This window comes from Malaclemys terrapin, chromosome 6, assembly GCF_027887155.1.
Source record: "Malaclemys terrapin pileata isolate rMalTer1 chromosome 6, rMalTer1.hap1, whole genome shotgun sequence".
NCBI lineage: Eukaryota > Metazoa > Chordata > Testudines > Emydidae > Malaclemys > Malaclemys terrapin.
This window is the reverse complement of record NC_071510.1, coordinates 38,783,134-38,805,050: the sequence shown is the minus strand read 5'-3', so window position 1 is coordinate 38,805,050 and position 21,917 is coordinate 38,783,134. Positions and strand designations below refer to the sequence as shown.

General features: G+C 39.4%; 1 protein-coding gene across 5 annotated transcripts in view; it reads right to left on the bottom strand.

Annotated features, from left to right (window-relative positions):
* Window positions 1-21,917, bottom strand: part of TRPM3 (transient receptor potential cation channel subfamily M member 3) — a 575,113-nt gene that overhangs the window by 119,130 nt on the left and 434,066 nt on the right. For all 5 annotated transcript variants that reach the window (XM_054032770.1, XM_054032773.1, XM_054032769.1 and 2 more), the window contains exon 7: window positions 8,878-9,052. In XM_054032770.1, coding sequence (XP_053888745.1) covers window positions 8,878-9,052 — 175 coding nt within the window. The remainder of the gene's footprint in view (window positions 1-8,877; window positions 9,053-21,917) is intronic.

Below are 21,917 nucleotides of genomic sequence, written 5' to 3'. Positions count from 1 at the left end.
AGAAAATATCCTAAAATCAAAAACTCTAATAAGTTCTCAAGCAGCATTTTTCTGACTTTGCCTGTCAATTTTGATCAGCAGAAATATTTTCTCATTGGTTTGTACGTGTAGGGTGAAATGGAAGTTTACCAACATTTACTTATAAAAATCTAATTCTTCCAAGCCTAATTCTATATTTGACTTAACTAGAAGGGAATATTTCACACAATAATTGTATAACAAAGTACTGTATTATAGTATCAATAATTTTAAAACAAGATGCAAGTTCCCTCATTGTTCCTAAACAGACCTTTCTTGGAGCAAGGTTAATACGGATACTTTCATAAATATATCAATAGAAAATATTTCATCTTCACCAGGTCATCAAATTATTGTCAGGTTTTGGAACTTTCACTTTAACACACTAAGAGTGAAATCATGCCCTACTGAAGTCAATGGGAGTTTTGCCATTATCTTCAATGGGGCCAGGATTTCATTGTATTCATCAATGTGTTCAGTACATGATATCATGTCCTAGAACATCACATTACACAAAGTTCTATATGGTACCACTTATTTTTTCTTATTTTGCAGATGTGGGTGGACTTTGCCTTAGGGACTATATTGATCTAATAGCAGTATAAAAAGGTGAAGAATGAGTCACAACTGTTACAGTTATGATTCTTTATTGCTATCACCAGGAAAACCTCATATATAGCAGTTACTGATATTCCAGATATATAAGTATTATACCCACAATGCTCCTAAATGCATCATCTCATGGAAATGAAATCCTGATGTTACTCCTGTGTTCAAGACTTCTGCAAGGTTCAATGCACTCACTGCTAAACAACAACTCTTCAACTAATTTTTAAAAATAGTAATAATAGATCTAGTATAGGGTGACCAGATGTCCCAATTTTATAGGGACAGTTCCGATTTTTGGGTCTTATATAGGCTCCTATTACCACCTCCCCCATTCCAATTTTGCTGTTTGGTCGCCCTAATCTAGTAGTAAAAATGAGAGACTGGAAGAAATGATTTCATTAAAAGTCTCTGTCAAGATTGACAATAGACAATATTTTGGTATCAAAGGATCAGATTCACTCCTATGCAGAGGGCTAACACAAGGTATATAGAAAACGCAAGTCCTATCTTGAGTGCTTACATGGGATTTATGTAGCACATTGGTCTTGTGCTGATCCTGCACATGGGGGGAAATTTCATCCCAAAAGCATAAGACACAATGTAAACTACACACATCTTATTCATCATGGCAATGATCTGCATAAGAAAAATATTTTTTATTCACAAAATATTGCACATGACTTGATTCTGGCTAAACAGTGTTCCATTCAAAGCGTATTCCAGCATAGATCAAGGGTTCAGTCTTTCATTCCATTTTATTCTCCACCCCATTTGACTTCAAGATAAGGCAACAAGACCTAGATTCTCGAAAGTATTTAGATGCCTGTCTCCCATGGTGCACATTCATATTTAGTTCCAACATGAAGTAAACCTATGAGCAAGTTTAGGATGAAACATACATTAATCTTTTACATCAGCATGATTCCTAAAGGGCATTAAGCCTATTACCATTCCCACCTAAATTTCTGTCAGATATAGGGTTGCCAATTCTGGTTGGAGATATTCCTGGAGGTTTCATCACATGAGAATCTTTAATGAACGATTCATCTTTAATTCCTGGAGACTCCAGGACAATCCTGGAGGATTGGCAACCCTAGTTAGATATGAAATAGGCATCAGTAGCAAACAGGGGCCTGAGCTTTATGTATATATTCCCCCAGGAAAGATGATCACAAGATGTACTGGATCCATCTAGACAGGGCACCTGAAACAATTAACATACTTAACTTTAATTGCCTTTATCAATCTGCATTTTAATTATTCCTAAAATACCCTGGAAAATAAGTCTCAAAGAACAGCTCCTTTCTTTGCTCTGGCTGACCCAACAGAGACAGATGAGAGGCTTTGGCATACTTCTGCCTCACATGGAAATCTCTTTTGAACCATGCCCAATGTCAGACAGGATAATATACACTACACTAAAGCACATCACAGCTTTTCAACTGTTCGCCATGCCAGGCTGCAATGAACAGTGAAGAGGAGTTGAAGCTCTCTACATGATTTAGTCAGCTGTCTCCAGTATTTTCAGTACCGATGATGTGCAATGAATACTGCCAGCTCTAGGCTACTACTTATGAGGTTGAATACAGCTTTCTCCTCCCCCAACCTGTTGTGATTCATCTGTTCCTTTATATCAGTATTTTACGAGAGAAGTGGTCATAATAAACCTTGTACTTCAGAGAAGTGAGTTGACTTAAGCAACTTTGTTTAGTGGCTGAATTGCATTAATGAAAGGAAAACATGTGAGTATCATCATCATGTAGGTACACATTAGAATAGATATTGCAGTTTGTGCCAGGCTAAAAAGTAGAACAGAAAAAACAACAACACTGCAGTGTGTTGGAACAGTGCATTAAATAAGGGTCTGATTGGGTTTACAAGGCTTTTGTGTCTCTTGAAAGGGGCCCAGAGCCATGATATGCCCTCCAGACCTACAAATGACCCGAACTGGAAACCCAACCACATCTGGACAGTGGCAAAAGCTTTGGGTTTGGCCAGTTTTTCAGAGGCCCAGCTGGGAGTGCCTCTGAGTGGGGGAAGCCCTAGAATGCCTACCTGCACCTGATGTGTAGGTGAGTCTAGTCAGACTTACTGGGCTCCTTTTTGGGTTCTGGGGAACAGAAAGGTGTTTCCTGAGCAGGATCCAGTGAAGGGAGTTCTGGAGATGTGAGGGGATTTTTAACTTACATGTTTCTAGACTATTAAACTGGATTAAACAAATGCAGCCAGAGTCTCTTCTAGTTGTGTTTTGGTTGTTCCAGGAAACACAAACTAGCCACAATTTTGCACTCCAGTAGGACTCACTTAACTCTTCATACTTCTGAGTTCCATGTATTTTGCTATATGTTGGTCTTTGAGAGGAGACCTAATAAGCCAAGTTGCTCTTTTGTTCTGCTTGAACATTAAAGATACTTAGGCACTTTAATAAAAGCAGGGGTTTGCCTGAGGCCCATTGCTGTATGTTTTCCTTCTGCCCCCCACTGCTGTTTGCTTGGCTGTTGTCCTCCCACAAAGTGGCTGCATTTCATCAGAGAAGTGATTCTTACATGTACAGTTTATTGTTTCTGAAGCACTCTGGGATGGTTCATGGTAGCAGGCACTGACTATTAACAAAATCCCTTTCAGATACAATACCTAAACATTATGGCAGTCGTACTAAGTACATGTCATCACTATATTATGATCCACCTTATTGAGAATAAGAATTAAAATTCTCAATGAAGAAGCCTCAGTGAATTTTTCTTATTTGGTTTTTAAACTGTAATGATCAGTCAGCTCTGTTCCTCAGGTGATGGAAGCCAAGAAAGTATACAGTGATGGGGACTATACAAAACCCTAATAACCACCAGAAGAGGGTATATAGCTCAGTTGGAACACATACATATTGTGTGTTATTCCTTATGAATACTAGCCACAAAGCACATTACTACTACATTAACTTGAATTCCTTGAGGGTCTCACCTCCCTAAGTGTAGAGTTGAAACAATAGTTAAGACACTATTATAACACTTAGATTTGGTAGATTACATTCAACCATTTCCCCTCTTCCAAAGGAAACATTTGTTTAAGCAGTGAGAGAATATTAATCTAATCATTTTTTAAATGCAGGATTTAATTAACAACAGAGCCTGAAGACTGCACACCATTATCACAGTATGCATGATTCTATAAATAGTCACACTTTAAAGTTGTTTCAGTCAGTGTGTGTGCATGTATGCAGGGAATGGGAATGGGAGTGTTTCTTTGATTACAAAGTCAAAAGTTTATGTGGATTTACTTGGTGGAGAGCCAGAATTTAACTGCTATTTTAACCACTTCAACAATTCAGGGCTCATACAGATTTTACGATCCTGGGTCCAATTCCAACAAAACACTTAAGCATGTCCTTAACTTTAAGCAGGTGAATATTCTCATTGAAGTCAAGTGCCTATAAACAAAAATGCTTTAGTTCCTATATTTGGAAAGGATAATATGAGGAGCAGGACAAGAGGAAGCATGCAGGAACCTGATCTTGCATTAACGACATTGCAGCATTGCAGCCACCAAGTTACTCCTGCTTAGTAGCAGGAATATGAAGGGCTAAAAATATCAATAACATAAGTAGAATTGGATTTAAGCCTATGTCTCCATATAGAGTATGTCATCTCCTACCATGTCCTGAAAGTAAGGGAGCATGAATGAAAGGGGCTTGCTACTGCTTAATGCAGATGACTATGTCTAGAGCTTAGCCTTGCTTATGCCTCCCAGTAGCCTCTCTTTACACTTACGCTGTAGTACAACCGCCTTTTTCTTCCTTCCATGCACTGCTGAAAAACTTCCAAAATCAAGGTCAGAAAGTGATCTCCAATGACAGCATTAAATGGAATTTTGCAACAGATACATTAAAAAATGCAGATTCAATATGCATAGTGCTCTTAAACTCAGCTTAATGAGAAGCACAACACACCTTATCACCACAACTTTTTAATGCGCAGTTACTTTTATTGTGAGGAAAAATGTAATTAGGCCACAAAATTGACCTACCTTCAGAGTTATTTCTTATTGTAAGGCTGCGTTTCAGGATCCTCTGTGATCTATTTCTTCTTAAAATATACCAATGCAGTCGTGGGAAATAAAAATAGAGCCTGGCTCTATGAAGTATGGAGTGCATTGGGCCCAGCTCTCATCACGATGCAGTTCTGGGACCTTACTGTGCAGCCAAACAATCTCCTATCATAGCAGCCAGATAAAGTTTTGCTTATGTCAGAATGCCAGGGTCGCCCAGAGGGGAGAGTAAGTGGGGCAATTTGCCCCAGGCCCGCAGGGGTCCCGCGAGCCCTGGCCGAGAATCCCTTTCCTCACCCGGCGGCGGTCCGGGTCTTCGGTGGCATTTCGGTGGTGGGGGGGCCCTTCAGTTGCTCCGGGTCTTTGACGGCGGGGGGCCCTTCAGTGCTGCCAAAGACATGGAGCGACTGAAGTGCCCTCCGCTGCCGAAATGCCGCTGCCGACAACTCGGAGCGCCGCCTAGTAAGTACAAGCTCCCCCGCTTTGACTCAGGCCCCCTGAATCCTCTGGGCGGCCCTGCAGAATGCACAAGCAGCAGAGAATCTGTTTTATTGTGCAAAATTTCCTCTCTTTATACTGAGCAACTGTTTATTAGAAGACACTACGGGCAGATCCTAAAAATCCAAACCTACAAGGCACAGCCTCCAGTTTTGACCTTGTCAGTGGTCATTCAAGGATGGTTATCTTTTCTATAAAATGCTTACATTTGCAGAGAGAGAGATTGCACCTCCCTGCTATATTATTTGTATATTAAAATTCTTAAATAAGACGTTTTAAAGCAAATGTTTTCCTAATATCAAAAAACAATGAACAGGAAAATGTGAATGACGGGAGAGAGGGGAGACAAGACGGAACCCCGAGGAAGCCCATGCAAAAGGGCCCATCATGCAGATAAGTAATTGTCCAATTCTACTCTCTGGGATCTCTCAGAAAGGAAAGAATGGAGCCATACTGATTGAAACTCAAGCAAAGAGGACTATGCTTTATCTTTTACTTTCAGACCGGTTCTGCACCCATGGAAACAGCTCAAAAGAAATGTTAGTGATCATATCCTCAAAGAAACATGAGAGCGCCTCACAGCATTGCCCAGTATGCACGTATATTGTGTGTGTATAAAACCAGTGCATTTGTTGCCCGCAGCGATTAGGCATTCAGAACACTGAAACAAACAGCTTGATAATACTGATGTTAATGTGCCGAGCCCATAAAATATTGCTACCATGAGTGATGTGTAGTTTCTGAGTGATTCAGATCTGACAACTAGTGCATAACAAGGAGAAGATACTTTATGACTTGTAGAAGTACACTGCTTTGCAGAAAGCAGCCAGAGTTCGAGTGTTTCTTGGATTCTACACTCTAGCTGGGTAAAAGGAGAAAAGAAAAAAAGAGGAGAATTGAGTTCAAGATGTAATTTGAACCTTCTAAATACATTTGTATTCTGAAGGACAAAGTTGCTTTAACCTACTTATAGAGATTCAGTCCAAAAGAAAAATTTGTAGCTGCAGTCACTGCAATTTTTGTTCTACTGGCAGTTGTTTTGTTTCCTCTTATTATTATTATTGTGCCTTATTTTAAATGGTATTTGATCAAAAGGTTAATAAAATCAGGAACAGAATGAAACTTTAAAGTATAATTTACTTTTGAAAAAAGTTTTCATGAGCACAATATTGGAGTTTTATACTTATTATTCCTAAAAAACAGTATGTCCCAACTTCAGTTTAGACTTGGAAGCAGATGCTTGCCTGTAGTACCTAGTGTGATTAGACAGCCTCAAATGTTTTATTAAATATGCTAATACTGCAGCTGTCACCTAGGAAATCCTGGGAAATGGTCAAATCAAGCAATGAACTGTGAATCACAGACAGGAGGGGAATGGCTATATTTGAGAAGACCAGGCTTGAGAACCTCAGACTAAAAATGGCTTGTTTGTTATGACTCCAGGCAAACTAATATTTCCCAATCACATCCATGCCTTGCTTTCCTTATTAATGAAGGATTATGACAGATGAATGTGATTCCATTTTGTTCTGTTTAGGTTCTTATCTTTGTGGTAGCTGAATGAGAGTCTTGTTGCTTGCTGGCTGAATTCAGAAACAATTTCTGGAGTTTATTTTTTTTTTAAACACAAATGAGACTATGTGTGTGTGTGGGAAGACTTGACATATGAGTACTGGAAGGGTATAAATACCAAGGAGGGCAATGGAAACTGTTTAGGACAGAAAAATGGAGTAATGGGATAGAATTTAGCAGAGGAAAGTAATGTTAAATGTGCAAAGAATGAGCTCTATTAAAACTGAGGAACAGGTTACACAAGGGATGTGGGGAAAGCCCAATTACCAGAGACATTTAAAACTACACTGGCCGAAGCATCTGAAAATATAGTTTGAGGGGGCTGATGGTGGGACCTTGCAGGACCAGGTCCTTACTTTAGCACACAAACCTGCACTTGCTGAGGGATGGAGTAGATGGTCCGATTGGTCTTTTCCATATGTAATTTCTAGAACTTTGCTAACACGTTTCTTTGAGCTTTTAAATGTGGCACAGGGAATTTCACCAGCCTTTAAAAAAGGGCATCATAGTCATAAATAATAATGAGGTGGGATTTTCAAAAGTGCTCTACGCTGGATTGAAATTTGCTCCCATTGAGCTCCAATGGAAGTTTTAACATGGCTTTGAGGGAGCAGAGATAGGCCAACTCTGAGTGCTTTTGAAAATACCTGCCTGATCTACTTTCTATAGCACCTATATTCCCAGGGCATCTCATTATGAAACACAACCAAAAGATAAATTAAACAAATAATTCTAGCCAATTTAAAATCTTGCATATGCACATTATTTTGAACATATGGTAGAATTATCACAATTTAAAGATTAACCCCCACACTCACCCCCCCCCCAAATCACTGAATATCATTTATTTAAACTGGTGCAGAGGGGACACTTTTTGGTACTAGGACATGACCACAACAAATTAAGTCTGAATTTAAATGATCATGATAGAATTGTTCAACATTTCTAATGAAAATAGACTAATAAAAACGTAACTCATTCTTTGATCCCTCGTTCCCCATTAGAACATTTTTAAATGTAAAAAGAAGTTCTTGATCATTATATTTACTATTAAAGCATATTTTACTTTTGTTTTTAAAGAAGTTCTTGATCATTATATTTACTATTAAAGCATATTTTACTTTTGTTTTTAAAGTCTACAGTATGTTGTATTTATACATATGCTCTCATTTTATAAATCTGTTACTGATGTGCATTTTACACACACACATATACGCACACCAGCCTGAATAAGAACCCCGGATCTGAACCACCTTAAAGCAGTATGAGGGAACTGTAGAGGAAAACCATGAATTAGCCCTTTAAGTTTTAGAATGAGAGGGTGTTTTTATTGCTAGTCATTATGTCTTCAGACTTAATTTTGCCAATATGATTTCATATACATTAGTCACCATTAGAGGAAAAGAACACATTATATTAAAAATATATGGACTTAATCATTAGACACACTTGGGATCCCAATTCAGCCAAAAACATGCTTACAATATCTACACCATGATCTAAATACTGGTCTTGCCTTGCCTCAAGTTAGCGAAAGAAAAGGGGGAAGACACACTAAAACCACTGCAAAAGCAGCAGTGCATGAATACAGGTGGACAGATGGAATTCCTGTACAGAGTACAGGAAGAAGCAGATACACTTGGCCAATGTGAACAATTAGGGACTACGATTATTCAAAGAGCAGGGCTGTGCCAAAAGCTAGTGTTAGTAGACAGTATACCACCATTTATAGTATGCATAAGCCAGCTCTGATTGCAGTGAGCATATATTTCATGGTACCCACTGAGCCGGTCCCTTGTTTGACATCCTGACCTGCAATGCTAAGATGTTGCTGATGCCAGACTTCCAGTATAGTGTTTATGCCAATATGCAGCTGTTCATGCTGTATAGCTAGGATTTATCCCAGTGGTAGATCTGCCAATACAGTTCTTCAGGGTTTCCCCATCTAGGAGCCAGACAGCTTTGGCACTGAATATCTTAATATCTTTAATCAGTGCTAGCAACTGTGACTTGAGGAAGTATTTGATACTGGGTTATGTTGCTAATAGTTTCCCAGCCTCCATATTAGCACCAAAAAATAGCCATGCACATTAAGAATTATTTTGTTTCATTAATGTTTCCTAGCAAATGACTCACCCTCCTTCTTCTGAATATTTGTGACCAAATGCAAGGATGTCAGACGCCCGGCCGCTGCCATCACATACCACAACAGGAACAGGTGGAGTGTCTCGTAGGTACTCCAAGACAATAGAGATAACATTGGGCCCTCCTTCCACAATAAGTGCCACCACTGGAACCCCTTGCCCAATTCCTGGAGTAAAAGAAAGAAAAGGGGAAAAAAAGAAAAGAAAAAACCCCAAAAAACAAACAAAACCGCAAAGCCAGCAAACCAAATAAAAACACAACAAAAGAAAGAAAAAACAAACTGAAATTACTGCATACTAATTATATATTGGCCTCTTACAAGAAATGGTGTTAAGAGATTCATAGGTTCATAGATTTTAAGGCAGGAAGGACCACTGTGATCATCTAGTCTGACCTGCTGTGCAACATGTGCCATAGGACTTCCTGGAGTTAATTCCAGTTTGAACTAGAACAGATCTTTTTGAAAAACATCTACTCTTTGTTTAAAAATTCCCACTGACGGAGAATCTATCACAAGTTCTTCCAATGATTAAATGTTCAAATTTTCAGCAGTCCCATTGACTTTCAACAGGATGTAAGTTTCCAAGACTCTGATCCTCAAGGATATCCATTGAAATCAATACGATTTAGGTACTAAATAATCCATGAGTATCTGGACCTAAAGTCTGTTGAAAGGGGACTTAGGCTTCCCAAGGCCTGTCACTTTTGAAAATGGGACTTAAGACTCAGGCACTCGGCCTCTTTTGAAAATTTTACCCCCAGTCAGCTAATTTGGATCAGGATAAAATACTTAGAATTATTTTATTTCCATTAATCATCAGGTGGCCAGGCTATATTTTGGGTCAGCTGTTTGGGGGGGGGAAAAAAGGACCTTATTTCTAGTCAGAATTTGTCTAGTTTCAGCTTCCAGCTTAAGGGATCTTGAGATACCTTTGTCTGCTAGACTGATGAACCCTCTTTTATCAAATTTCTGTTTCCCATGTAGGTACTTACAGACATGATCAAGTCACCCCATAACCTTCTCTTTGCTAAACTAAACAGATTGAGTAACTTGAGTCTGTCAATACCAGGCATGCTTTCCAATCCTTTAATTATTCTCATGGTTCTTCTTTGAACCCTCTGAGGTTTTTCAATGTCCTTGAAATGTGGACACCAGAACTGGAAACAATACTCCAGTAGCAGTCAACCAAATACAGAAGTAATATGACCTCATTCTCAACATCTGTAATGCAAATAGACAGGATTCCTCTGCAAAAGAGGAAACACTTATATTCATTCAGGAGACTGATGTGGTTTGACCAGACTCACCTGAGTGAAAAAAGAGTTGTGTGTGTTATATCATTAACAAAAGGTTCTTTATTTGTACAACTTGTACTCTTGTCCTTCTTAACCAGTGGAGGCTGGTGATATCTGAAATGGGGTATATAATAGAGGATTGAAAATTTCCTGTCAAAACTGCCTTTTGATGAAAAAACAGGGAGATTTTTTTTGTGAAAAGTGTTCACTTTCTGTGGAAAATTTAGGTTTTTAATCAAAAGACCAAATGCCCACAAACTGAAATATTTCGATCGGGAAATACTTCCACAAGGCATCAGGAGAGTTGTAGTTCAGTTGACTCATCACCACATTTTATTCTACTGGCCAGGATCCCTTACCAGATTACCTTTCCTATGATGCACCAACACCAGGAACTCCCATGATGGCGAGGGAATCCCATGATGCCTCCCACCTCCTAGAGTAGAGACCATGGTGCATCATGGGGGATGTAGTCTGACCAGAGAGCCCAGCCATTTTACATGCATAAATGGGCAGACTAAAACTTGATCTGACTTTACCTTTATCTATTTCAGCATATACAAATGCTGTCCTACCGTCTCTGAGGACAGTCTGCAGTGTGTACTTAACTAAAACCATAATCTGCTGTCAATCCATGCACCTTATTATTACTATCATTTAAAGGAGATGTTATGTTTATTGTGCTTTATAACTATTTAAGTAGATATAATATAGTTATAAATAAAAACTTGCTTTAAATTACGGTATTATTACTGTTTTGTTTATATTACAGTAGCACCCAAAACACAGTAGGTCCTGTGCATGCCATACAGGAAGATCCAGTCCCTCCCTTGAAACACTTATAGTCTAAAATGACAAACAGGCTAAAAGATGAAGTGTGAGTAAAAGGTATAATATACAAGCAAAGTGATTAACAGTATGATTAGCACACAGCTAAATAGCTCCATATCTGCTTTGTATACTATAAACCATCCCCAATTGCTTTTCTACCCTAATCATTATTAGTTGGTTAATTTCTCATAAGTATTGCTATAGAAGTGAGTCTACAGAAGGGATTTGAATGACAGAGGATGATTAAGAACCTTGCATAAAAAAAAAGACATAAGTATGATGGACCAAATTATGCCTAGTGTACTTCAGTGGTTTTAAGCCAGGAATGAATTTATTTTTGACAGCCTTTCACTTGATTGGAAAAATACAATTATTTTTATCATGCATACTATTAAACCACTTAAAAGTTAGTTTAAAAATTAAGAATAAAAACACATTTTAATATAATCAGCTAAAATAAGAAATGTTTTCTTGCTGAAGAATTGGTGGAACCCTGATACATTTAATATTACACATCTGACATCAGAAGACTGGCTGACTTCTAAATGTTCCTAATTCTTTATTGCTACTAGATGACAACAGGCATATTATTTACAAGTGATTTCTAATTCAAGAAAATTATTTGTGTACTACAGCAATTGACTGCCAACAGAACAGCACCAATAAGGAGAGAGACTGCACAGTATATTTCCCACTGAACAGCATCCCCACTTAATCACTGGCCAGCTTCACAGGTGCTATTAGAGAACCTTGTTGTTAAAATTCTCTCACCAAATTAAAAGGAAGGTTGTTAATGCTACTATTTTTGGACTCAACTTCTAGTCTTCTGATTAGTATAGCAATGGCAAGCTTTCTGAAGGTGGAAAGGATCAGTGTTTTCTTCTGCTTATTTACATTATTTTCTTCTTATAGTACAGTATATGGCTGATGTTTTATGTATTCCTTCCTCTACGATTACTTTCTCAAGAAATTAATTCCTTGATTCTTGAACAAGGATCCATGTCAGCTGTCTTTTCCTCATTCCTCCTTGCACCAACATTCCTTTTCTGCAGCATAGAATTCTCCAGCTGGAAAATGACCTTCCAGTCATGGAGAAAAGGTACAGTAGATATCTAAAGACCTCTCACTTACTAATGTTGAGTAGTACCTTAAAGGATGGATAATTCCAGAGAAATCAGAGTTACTACTATGTACACTGCAAAGAAACAACATTTGTGGCTCAGGACAGTTGCATACAAATGGAAACATATAATTCTGAACAGCACAGTATGCATGAGGAGAATATTTAGCTGATCTCTTTCACTGAATGGGGTCAATATGATGCCATTTTAAGGAGTGCATAATGTGAATGAGGAGACATTACTTATAGTGGCTGTGTAACAATACTCAAACATATGCCAGTCTTTTGAATCAAATGTTTATTGTACTGTATCCAATTAGAATGCAGTAACACTGCAACAACACTGCTTTCACTCTGTGGTTGGATCCCATAAGAGGAAAACTTATTTTCTCAAATGTGAAAGAAAGCAAAGTTCACAATTTGGTTAGGAGGAACACTAGAGAAATTTATCAGACAATAAAGCCTTCAAACAGATTTGTGCACCTTCCTTCACCCTGCTGGAAGAATTGATCAGTTCTGGAAGGATATTCTGGATATCAATCAATCTGCTAATTTTAACCTTTTGAATGATGATTATTTATTACAGCTGAGCAAATAATTTTCAGCAAATAGTTTATCTGAAGAACTTAATGTCTTTTTGGCTCATGAGTTTGTATTCAAAATGTTATTCAACAAATGTGTATTTCTTTAAATCTCTATTGACTGATATACAACAGTTTTCTGCAAGTGTCCAAGCTGAGTTTCACTGCAATTAGTCAGATGGCATTATTTATTTTCCCCTGATTGTGAAAACACGTCCAGCATGAATACAATTAAACAACTTTAGCTATACACAAGCCTATTTTCTGTGGGCTTTATTATGGATATTCTGTAAATTCTGCTTTTGCTTTATCAAACAGATGAATTACTTTTCTTGGTAGTTTTCTTCATTCTCCATAAACTGCAAATAGTTTGGAAAGTGATATAGACTTCTTGAGTTCTGGGGAGCAATATATTTGGCACTTGCTGCAGGGAAAAATTAATGTAATCCTTTTGGGGAGAATCTCAGACTTGGATGCAACATTTTAAAACCAATTTATTCTAAAAAACCCCGATTGACATTTCTTCAGATCCAATAGCATAGACAGGATTACTGAGCTGAATTAGATTTTTGAGCTCCTTTTCTCTGAAACCTGGCTCTATGGGTTTCTCATTATTATTATTAATTATTTGTATTAGAGTGCCACCCATAATGTGGTAGGGACTTGCCATATATATAGAAAGTCAGTTCCTGCCTGGAACATCTTATAACCTAAGAAATTCAGTAGACAAGAGTGTATTATCAGTGGAAAGTAGTGAATTCGTATTTCCCCCATGAAGCCCCCTACAGTTATTTATGATACTGTGCTTCATTTCACTTGTTCATTAACATAACAACTTAGCTGCCCATATGAAGGCGATTTTCCTTTCAAGTACAGGTAGACAAGACACAGGCTGATTTCATTTGATTTATATAATCCAAGGAAACCTTGGATTCATTTTAGCCTCTAAATATTTGGGAATAGGTAACAAATATAAAGCCTATAGTGAAAAATGTCATAGTGTAGAAGGGAGTTTGTTTAGGAACAATAATTTCCTAAAGAGATCAATGCACCATTTCATAAACACCTTGTATACCAGAGATTGCTAGCTAGCCTTTGCACTGCTGTCATTCTTTCCATATCAACAATGCATTTCAAGATCAAGATTCCAAGACCCAGGCAAGTTGGGAAATATCAGAACATGATCTTGACAAGTTGTGTTAACTATTAGAATGTTTTAAATATAACTTTGCAGGGACACATTGTATTCAGCATTGTGTCAGCTGGTTGTGGGTTTATTGAAACATTGAACTATTTAACACAATCCTCAAACTACAAAAAAAACCCTTTGTGGGTGGGCACCCCATTACTTGATCCTCCAATACTGGCACAGAACTTTTAGAGGAAGGCGCTAGAGATCATGATGTAAAGAGATCCTTTCACTTCCAAAGATCAGTAATTTTTTTTGGTATTCATAAATTATTTTGGCTGCAGTAAACCAGGTATTTTTCCTTCAATTATTTCCTATGTCATGAATATCCTATCCTCCCTTGGTTTCAAATAGAGTTGATAAATGCATTTTGAATTTTCAGAAAAATATTTTTTTTAAATTCATTTCGGTGCTTTGCAGCCACCTCATAGAGCTGGTTGAAACTTTTTTGATGATTCAAAATTTCAACAAAATATTTTTTCACCATTTTCCAACAAGCTCTTATTTCAACAAATTCTTCTCTTCTTGTGTGCCTCTGAATTCTTAAAGAGTTACTTTCTCATCTAGCAATATCTGCATAGCCTAAACAGTCAATATTTTGAACAATCATTGAGTTCATTACAATGGGGATTACTGGCAGGTCTAATTATGCTTCCAATTCAGTCAAAAAACGTATAGAATGTTAGGAACCATTAGGAAAGGGATTGATAATGAGATAGAAAGTATAATAATGCAACTATATACAGGTAAATCAATTCTACACCAACACCTTGAATACTGCATGCAGTTCTGGTTGCCCCATCTTAAAAATTGATACATTAGAATCTGAAAAAATACAGAGAAGGGCAAAAAAATAATTAGGGGAATGGAACAGCTTCCATATGAAAAGAGATTACATAGACTTGGACTGTTAAGCTTGGAAAAGAGATGACTGAAGGGAGATGTAATAGATGTCTATAAAATCATGAATGGTGTGGAGAAAAAGTGTTATTTACCCCATCACATAACACAAGAACCAGGGGTCACCCAATGAAATTAATAGGCAGCAGATTTAGAACAAATATAATGAAGTACTTCTTCACACAACATATAGTCAAACTGCAGAACTCGTTGCCAGGGGATATTGTGAAAGCCAAAACTATAACTGGATTCAAAAAAGAATTAGATAAGTTCATGGAGAAGTCTATCAATGGCTATTAGCCAAGATGATCAGGGATGCAACCTAGGATTGCCAACTTTCTGATTGCAGAAAACTGAATACCCCTGCCTTGCCCCTTCCCTGAGGCTCCACCTCTGCCCCACCCCTTCTCCGAGGCCCTGCCCCCGCTCACTCCATCCCCCCTCCCTCTGTTGCGCGCTCTCACTCACTCACTCATTTTCACTGGGCTGCAGCAGGGGAGTTGGGGTGCGGGAGGGGGTAAGGGCTCTGGCTGAGGATGTGGGCTCTGGGGTGGGGTTGGGGATGAGGGGTTTAGGAGGGGACTCTGGGCTGGGGCTGAGGGGTTCGGAGTACAGAAGGAGGCTCAGGACTGGGGCAGAGGGTTGGGGTGTGGGAGGGGGTGCAGGCTCTGGGGGGAAGTTTGGGTGCAGGAGGGGGCTCAGGGCTGGGGCAAGGGGTTGGGGTGCAGGAGGGGGTGAGGGGTACAGGCTCTGGGCAGTGCTTACGTCATGTGGCTCCCGGAAGTGGCCGGCATGTCCTGCTGACTCCTAGGCACAGGGGTGGCCAGGGGTCTCCACACGCTGCTCCCGTCTGCAGGTTCCGCCCCACAGCTCCCATTGGCCATAGTTTCTGCACCAAGGAGCCAGAGGAACATGCCAGCTGCTTCTGGGAGCCACACAGAGCAAGCTGCTGCAGCCAACTGGACTTTTAGTGGCCTGGTCAGCACTGAAAACTGGACGCCTGGCAAACCTAATGCAACCTCATGTTCTGGGTGTCCCTAAACCTCTGAGTGCTAGAATCTGGGACTGGATGACAGGAGGTGGATCACTCAATAATTGCCCTGTTCTTTTTGCTCCCTCTGAAGCATCTGACATTGGCCACTGTCAGATGACAGGAAACTGGGCCAGACTGGTCTGATCTGAACTGGCCATTCTTATATTCACCCACAAAAGGCAGGAGAAAGGAGGTGGTATTTAATGTTTAATGAAAAAAGGGGTAAATAGTGAGGTGGCAAAATTTGCAGATGATACAAAACTACTTAAGATAGTTAAGTCCCAGGCAGACTGTGAAGAACTACAAAAGGATCTCTCAAAACTGGGTGAATGGGCAACAAAATGGCAGATGAAATTCAATGTTGATAAATGCAAAGTAATGCATATTGGAAAACATAATGCCAACTATACATATACAATGAGGGGGCCTAAATTAGCTGTTACTACTCAAGAAAGAGATCTTGGAGTCATTGTGGATAGTTCTCTGAAAACATCCACTCAATGTGCAGCAGCAGTCAAAAAAATGAACAGAATGTTGGGAATCAATAAGAAAGGGATAGATAAGACGACAGAAAATATCATATTGCCTCTATATAATTCCATGATACGACCACATCTTGAATACTGCGTGCAGATGTGGTCGCACCATCTCAAAAAAGATATATTGGAATTGGAAAAGGTTCAGAAAAGGGCAACAAAAATGATTGGAGGTATGGAACGGCTTCCATATGAGGAGAGATTAATAAAAGTGGGATTTTTCCGCTTGGAAAAGAGACTACTAAGAGGTGGGGGGGAATATTCTAGAGGTCTATAAAATCATGACTGGTGTGGAGAAAGTAAATAAGGAAGTGTTATTTACTCCTTCTCATAACACAAGAACTAGGGGTCACCACATTAAATTAATAGGCAGCAGGTTTAAAACAAACAAAAGGAAGTATTTTTTCACACAATGCAGTCAACCTGTGGAACTCCTTGCCAGAGGATGTTGTGAAGGCCAAGACTATAACAGGATTAAAAAAAAATCTAGATAAATTCATGGAGGATAGGTCCATCAATGGCTATTAGTCAGGATGGGCAGGGATGGTGTCCCTCACCTCTGTTTGTCAGAAGCTGGGAATGGGTGACAAGGGGTGGATCACTTGCTGATTCATTCTGTTCTGTTCATTCCCTCTGGGGCAGCTGGCATTGGCCACTGTTGGAAGACAGGATACTGGGCTAAATGGATCTTTGGTCTGACCCAGTATGGATGTTCTTCTGTTCTTAAAGTCCCCAAATAAGTTTCCTTAATATTATTGAAAAATCCTGGTAAGTTCTTCCTTTAATAAAGGAACATTTCACTATTAGATGGAGCAACCTTAAATATTCTCTGTAAAAGTAGCACAGGAAGGTAGGAAATTCTGGAATAAATTAGTTCATTAAACAGAGAACCTCACTGTATAAAACTTTATGTAATATGAAAATATTTCAGTTAAACCAATCTTTGATTTTAAGAAAACTCACCCTACACATGTTCTTTAAAGGATATTCAGGGGTACCTTTTCAGTTGGGTCTCTCTACCCAGTCTCTCCTTGTGTATGCACAAAATGGTGCACACACATACTTTTGCCTGCACTGTCCAGGTATGAACAGTTGTATGCACACTAACACTTAAATGAACCCTTTAACAGTCTAACACTTGGGACCATGTAAAATCTACCTGCAAAATCCAATTGGCCCTAATGATTTTTGCAAGTAGAAATGTCACTACTACTATGTTCCCAGGTATTAGACTTTTTAAAGAGCATGTGCAAGTGGAGTATAGGCCTGTACATCTGGCACTAAATATCTAATCCACTTGCTTTAAGAAATTTTGAATAGTCTTTCTTTGCTTTCATTATGCAACATTAACGGTACCTACAGGTATCACGACCACCGGTTCCTCCCCAGCACTACACATAAATCTATCTAGATGTCTCAAGAGATCTGCAACCATCGCACCAGGCAGGCAAGTCACCATGAGGTTCTCCCGGTCATCGCATACCCAGATATCTATGTTTCTAATGATCGAATCGCCCATCACTAATACCTGTCTCTTCCTAATAACTGGAGTTCCCTCCAGCAGCGAGGTATCCTCAGTGCGAGAGGATACCACATCATCATTTGGAATGGGGGTCCCAACTATGAGATTGTTTCCCTCTGCTCCAGTTGGATGTTCTCCTTCCCTGAAACCTTCATCCTCCTCAACAGCACAGAGGCTGTCAGACGGGGGGTGGGGGGCGTTCTACTGTGCTCCGAAAGTCTCATCTATGTACCTCTTTGTCTCCCTTAGCTTCTCCAGCTCAGCCACCCTGGTCTCCAAGGCCCATACACAGTCTCTGAGGACCAGGAGCTCCTTGCACCGAATGCAGACATATGCCACTTGCCCATAGGGCAGGTAATCATACATGCTGCATTGGGTGCAATAAACTGAGTAGCCCCCACTCTGTTGCAGGACTTCTGTCTGCATTCTCTTTCTACTCCTGCAGCTCATTCCTTTGTTGTTTTGTTTTTATCAGGGGGTGTTTTTTGGCTTAACATTAAAGAAGTTTAAGGAATGTTAAGTGTATGTAGCCCCCCTCACTCTCACCCTGTAAACTCCCTCACAAAACTCCCGTTAGCTAGGTCGCTGATTTCACTTAATTGCCTCTCTCTTAATCTATGCAGAAGTTGCCTTTGCACATACTGTTCCAGAACTTTAGGGGATACCCAGAGCTCAGGGAGAAGGTACACTCCTGTGCCATCAGAGAGTCACTTCAGACCAAGCTCAGTACTGCTGCTTCCTGCCGTCTTAACATACCCAAATTCTCAGGTATGCAGCAAGTATGATCTGTAGAGCAAGCTAATTGCAATGTTGTTTGCAGCTTAGTCTGCAGTTGCCCACAGGTTTGTATAGTCCCAAGGCAACATGCAGAGTGGGAGAACAAGCAGAACTGAGTTTGCTTTTAACATATTATACTATTTTTTCCTCATAAAACAGAATACTACCCTCTGAAAGTGGTGGTTCTACATAACTACATGAGTCATCAATAAACCACTGTTATAAATGTTTACTGAGGCTCAGAAGGGGAAATGTCATAAATACAGCAATATAACGTAGTAAACAATTTGATGCTAGATTAGGTGACATTTAGGAGGAGAAATTTATTTTAACCTCCCCCTCCATAAATAGACAAACAGGGTTCATGCAGTTACTACAACTAAATTACAAATGCATCTTTGGATAGCCACATTTGATTTGGTGGGCTCTGGAGAATAAGTATTAGGTTTTTAGATTGGTTGTTTTAGGTTAATTTTTTGTAAGTTTGTAATATATTTAAAAGTACCCAGATTATAAGACAGGTACATAGTTTCTTTAAAAGTGAAATAAATAAATATAATATAATAAAAATGTGCATGGTAGTTGAAATTTGTGTGTGCAAATGCCAGAACAACTTCTCTTTTAAAAACATATCTGGATCTTTATCTTTGCTGTCATTCTGTGTGTGTCAGAGCAACAAATTATTTCTGCATTCATATAGCCATTATGTTTGTCAGTTATAAAGCTTTTATCCAACACAGGAGGTTACAATTCAGGACCTTTTACTTCAGTGGCCCCTTCCCATTTGCACTAAAGGAGAATCCCCCTTAGCTGTCATTAGGAAAGATCAATCAAGGTTAATCAAAAAGTTCATCCATTTTTCAAAGCTTTTGACAATTATGGACTAGCTTTTGATCAAACCTGGTCTGAGCTCAGACATATCTGGGTCACACTAGGATTTTCGGATTTTTCTAGCCTGAAACTCAATGTAGAACTTCGGGGCTATGGGACCCATGGGAACCAAAACTGAAATAATAATCCCTGTGAATTGTAACAGCAGATATTTGTAGAGCTCTAGTTAGCAGATATAGTAAAGTTTTCCTTGTGTAGGCCAACCACTAGGCCTGAATTACTTTATTAGTGGGGATTGGATGCAACCACTATAAAAGCACTGAAGCTAATGTAACCCACACACCTCCTGGGTGTGGTGTTCTATTTCATCTAGTGGCACTGAGACCATGGGGTGGGAGAGAGAGAGAGGTCTGATCTCACCCGCTGACAACGGGGTCTGTCAGGGTTACACTAGTATAATATTCAGCGGCATGCTTCAATAGCAAACACTGACACAAACAAACTGCATAGATGTGTTTTGTGACTTCCAAAACCAATTCTTTTGTTCTGGGCATTTGTGCTCTTTAATTTTGTACAGTACTCATATACCACAGTGAGAGGTACTTTAACAGAAACAATAAACAGGTAAATATGTTGTGTGCCTTGGGGCAGCATTTTTATCATCTGAAACAAAAGTCCACACCTAACATGAAATCAAAAAGCCTGAGACAGGAATTTTCATGTTCTGAACTCCTTTGCCCTGCAGCAACACATTATGAACTCCTTTCCCTCTTTCTCTAGAGAGAGAATATGGCAAAAAGATATTCTCACAGTACCCTTAAATAGAGCAACAGATTTAAAGTGGTCTAAAAGACAGAAACCAGTCCACAGTAAAAGCAAATGCATCCACATTCATCCTGCCGGGCCTAAGTGCTGTTTGATCCACTTACCACCAGATATTCCTGTACTACCTCAAAGAGGCTGCAGTGGTAAAGGAGAAAACCCTGAAATGGCTCAGGTCCTTCCTTAAATCTAAAAGGTTATTATAGGGAACCATTTTTCCATCTTTGGAGCCCTCCAGAAACCCTCAGGTCTCAATCCTCTGCCTGATACTGTACTATACAGCGTCTATATGAAGCTATTTTAGACCACATGGATTGTCGTGCCAGTAGTATACAGATAACTCACACCTTTATGTCAACATTAAACAGCATTTCCCAAGCTTTCTCAATGCTCAGTTCAGATTATTACCTAGATGCAGAGCAACTGCCTAGAGCTGAACCCAGGAAAGTCAGCGGTAACGCTGGTAGGAAGAAGGAACCAAGTTGTTGAACATGTCCCTCCATAATATCTTCCATACTGAGGGCATTTGCCTTCAGATTGTCAAGTTGGTCTGTAACCTTAAGTTCCTTTAGGACACTTCACGGCTACTGGAAGTCCAAATACCTATGGCAACAAAGAAAGTCCACTTTCATCTATGACTAGTAGGGAGATTGTATCCCCTCCTATGAGATACAGATCTGCCACAATGATCACCCATCCATGATTTCCTGGCTTGAATACTACAGCTCATTGTGTCTAGGAATGAAGTCTCACATCCTGAAAAACACACAAAACATAGCAGTCAATCTGCTTAGCAACAAAGATCACTGTGAGTGCTCCAGCCCAGTGCTCTGTTCTCTGCACAAGCTGTCCAATGAATATGGAGCCCAGTTTCAAGGTCTCCCTCAATATTTAAAGCCCTCCATGGGATAGGCTCTAGTAGCCCGAGAGATTGCCTCTCCTTCTGCTACCATCACCTTCCATCAGAACAATTAAATTATTGACCATCAGGGGAAGATCTGTGAGCTCAAGAGACAGAACTTTGACAGGAGCTTGACAAAGACTATACCTTTCATTAAGATAAGAATGTTCACTTTTGACTGACATACACTATGATTTTTACCTGGCATTGTACACAGACTGAACACACCTTTCCCAAATCCATTTTCTCTACCCCCTTTCATATGTCATCAGCTCCCACTGTCGGATTCACAAACCAGGGTGAATTTTCTGATGACCATGGCCCGAGCTTCCAGGTTGTAATGAAACCTGAAACCAGGCAATTTCAGATGGTTCTTAGCTTTGTTGGGAACATTTCAGACAGCTCCAATTTACAGTGGGTCCCTTTGTTAAAAATAAATCTGTGCGTACCTCTAACTAACTACACACATATGGAAATGCATCAAGTGCTGCACAGAATGTGAAAGGAAAAATTGACGTAAATGAGCATTCCAATGCATTTGATGATGGTGCAATGGTGAAAAAAAGATGCCAGTGATGACAGTTGAACGTCCCTTTGCCTTCCCAGCCCCCTTCATATATTCTCAGGCATAGGATGACAAAGGGAAGTCCACGGGTCACATGAATAGATACTGTAGACATGTTACATTGTCG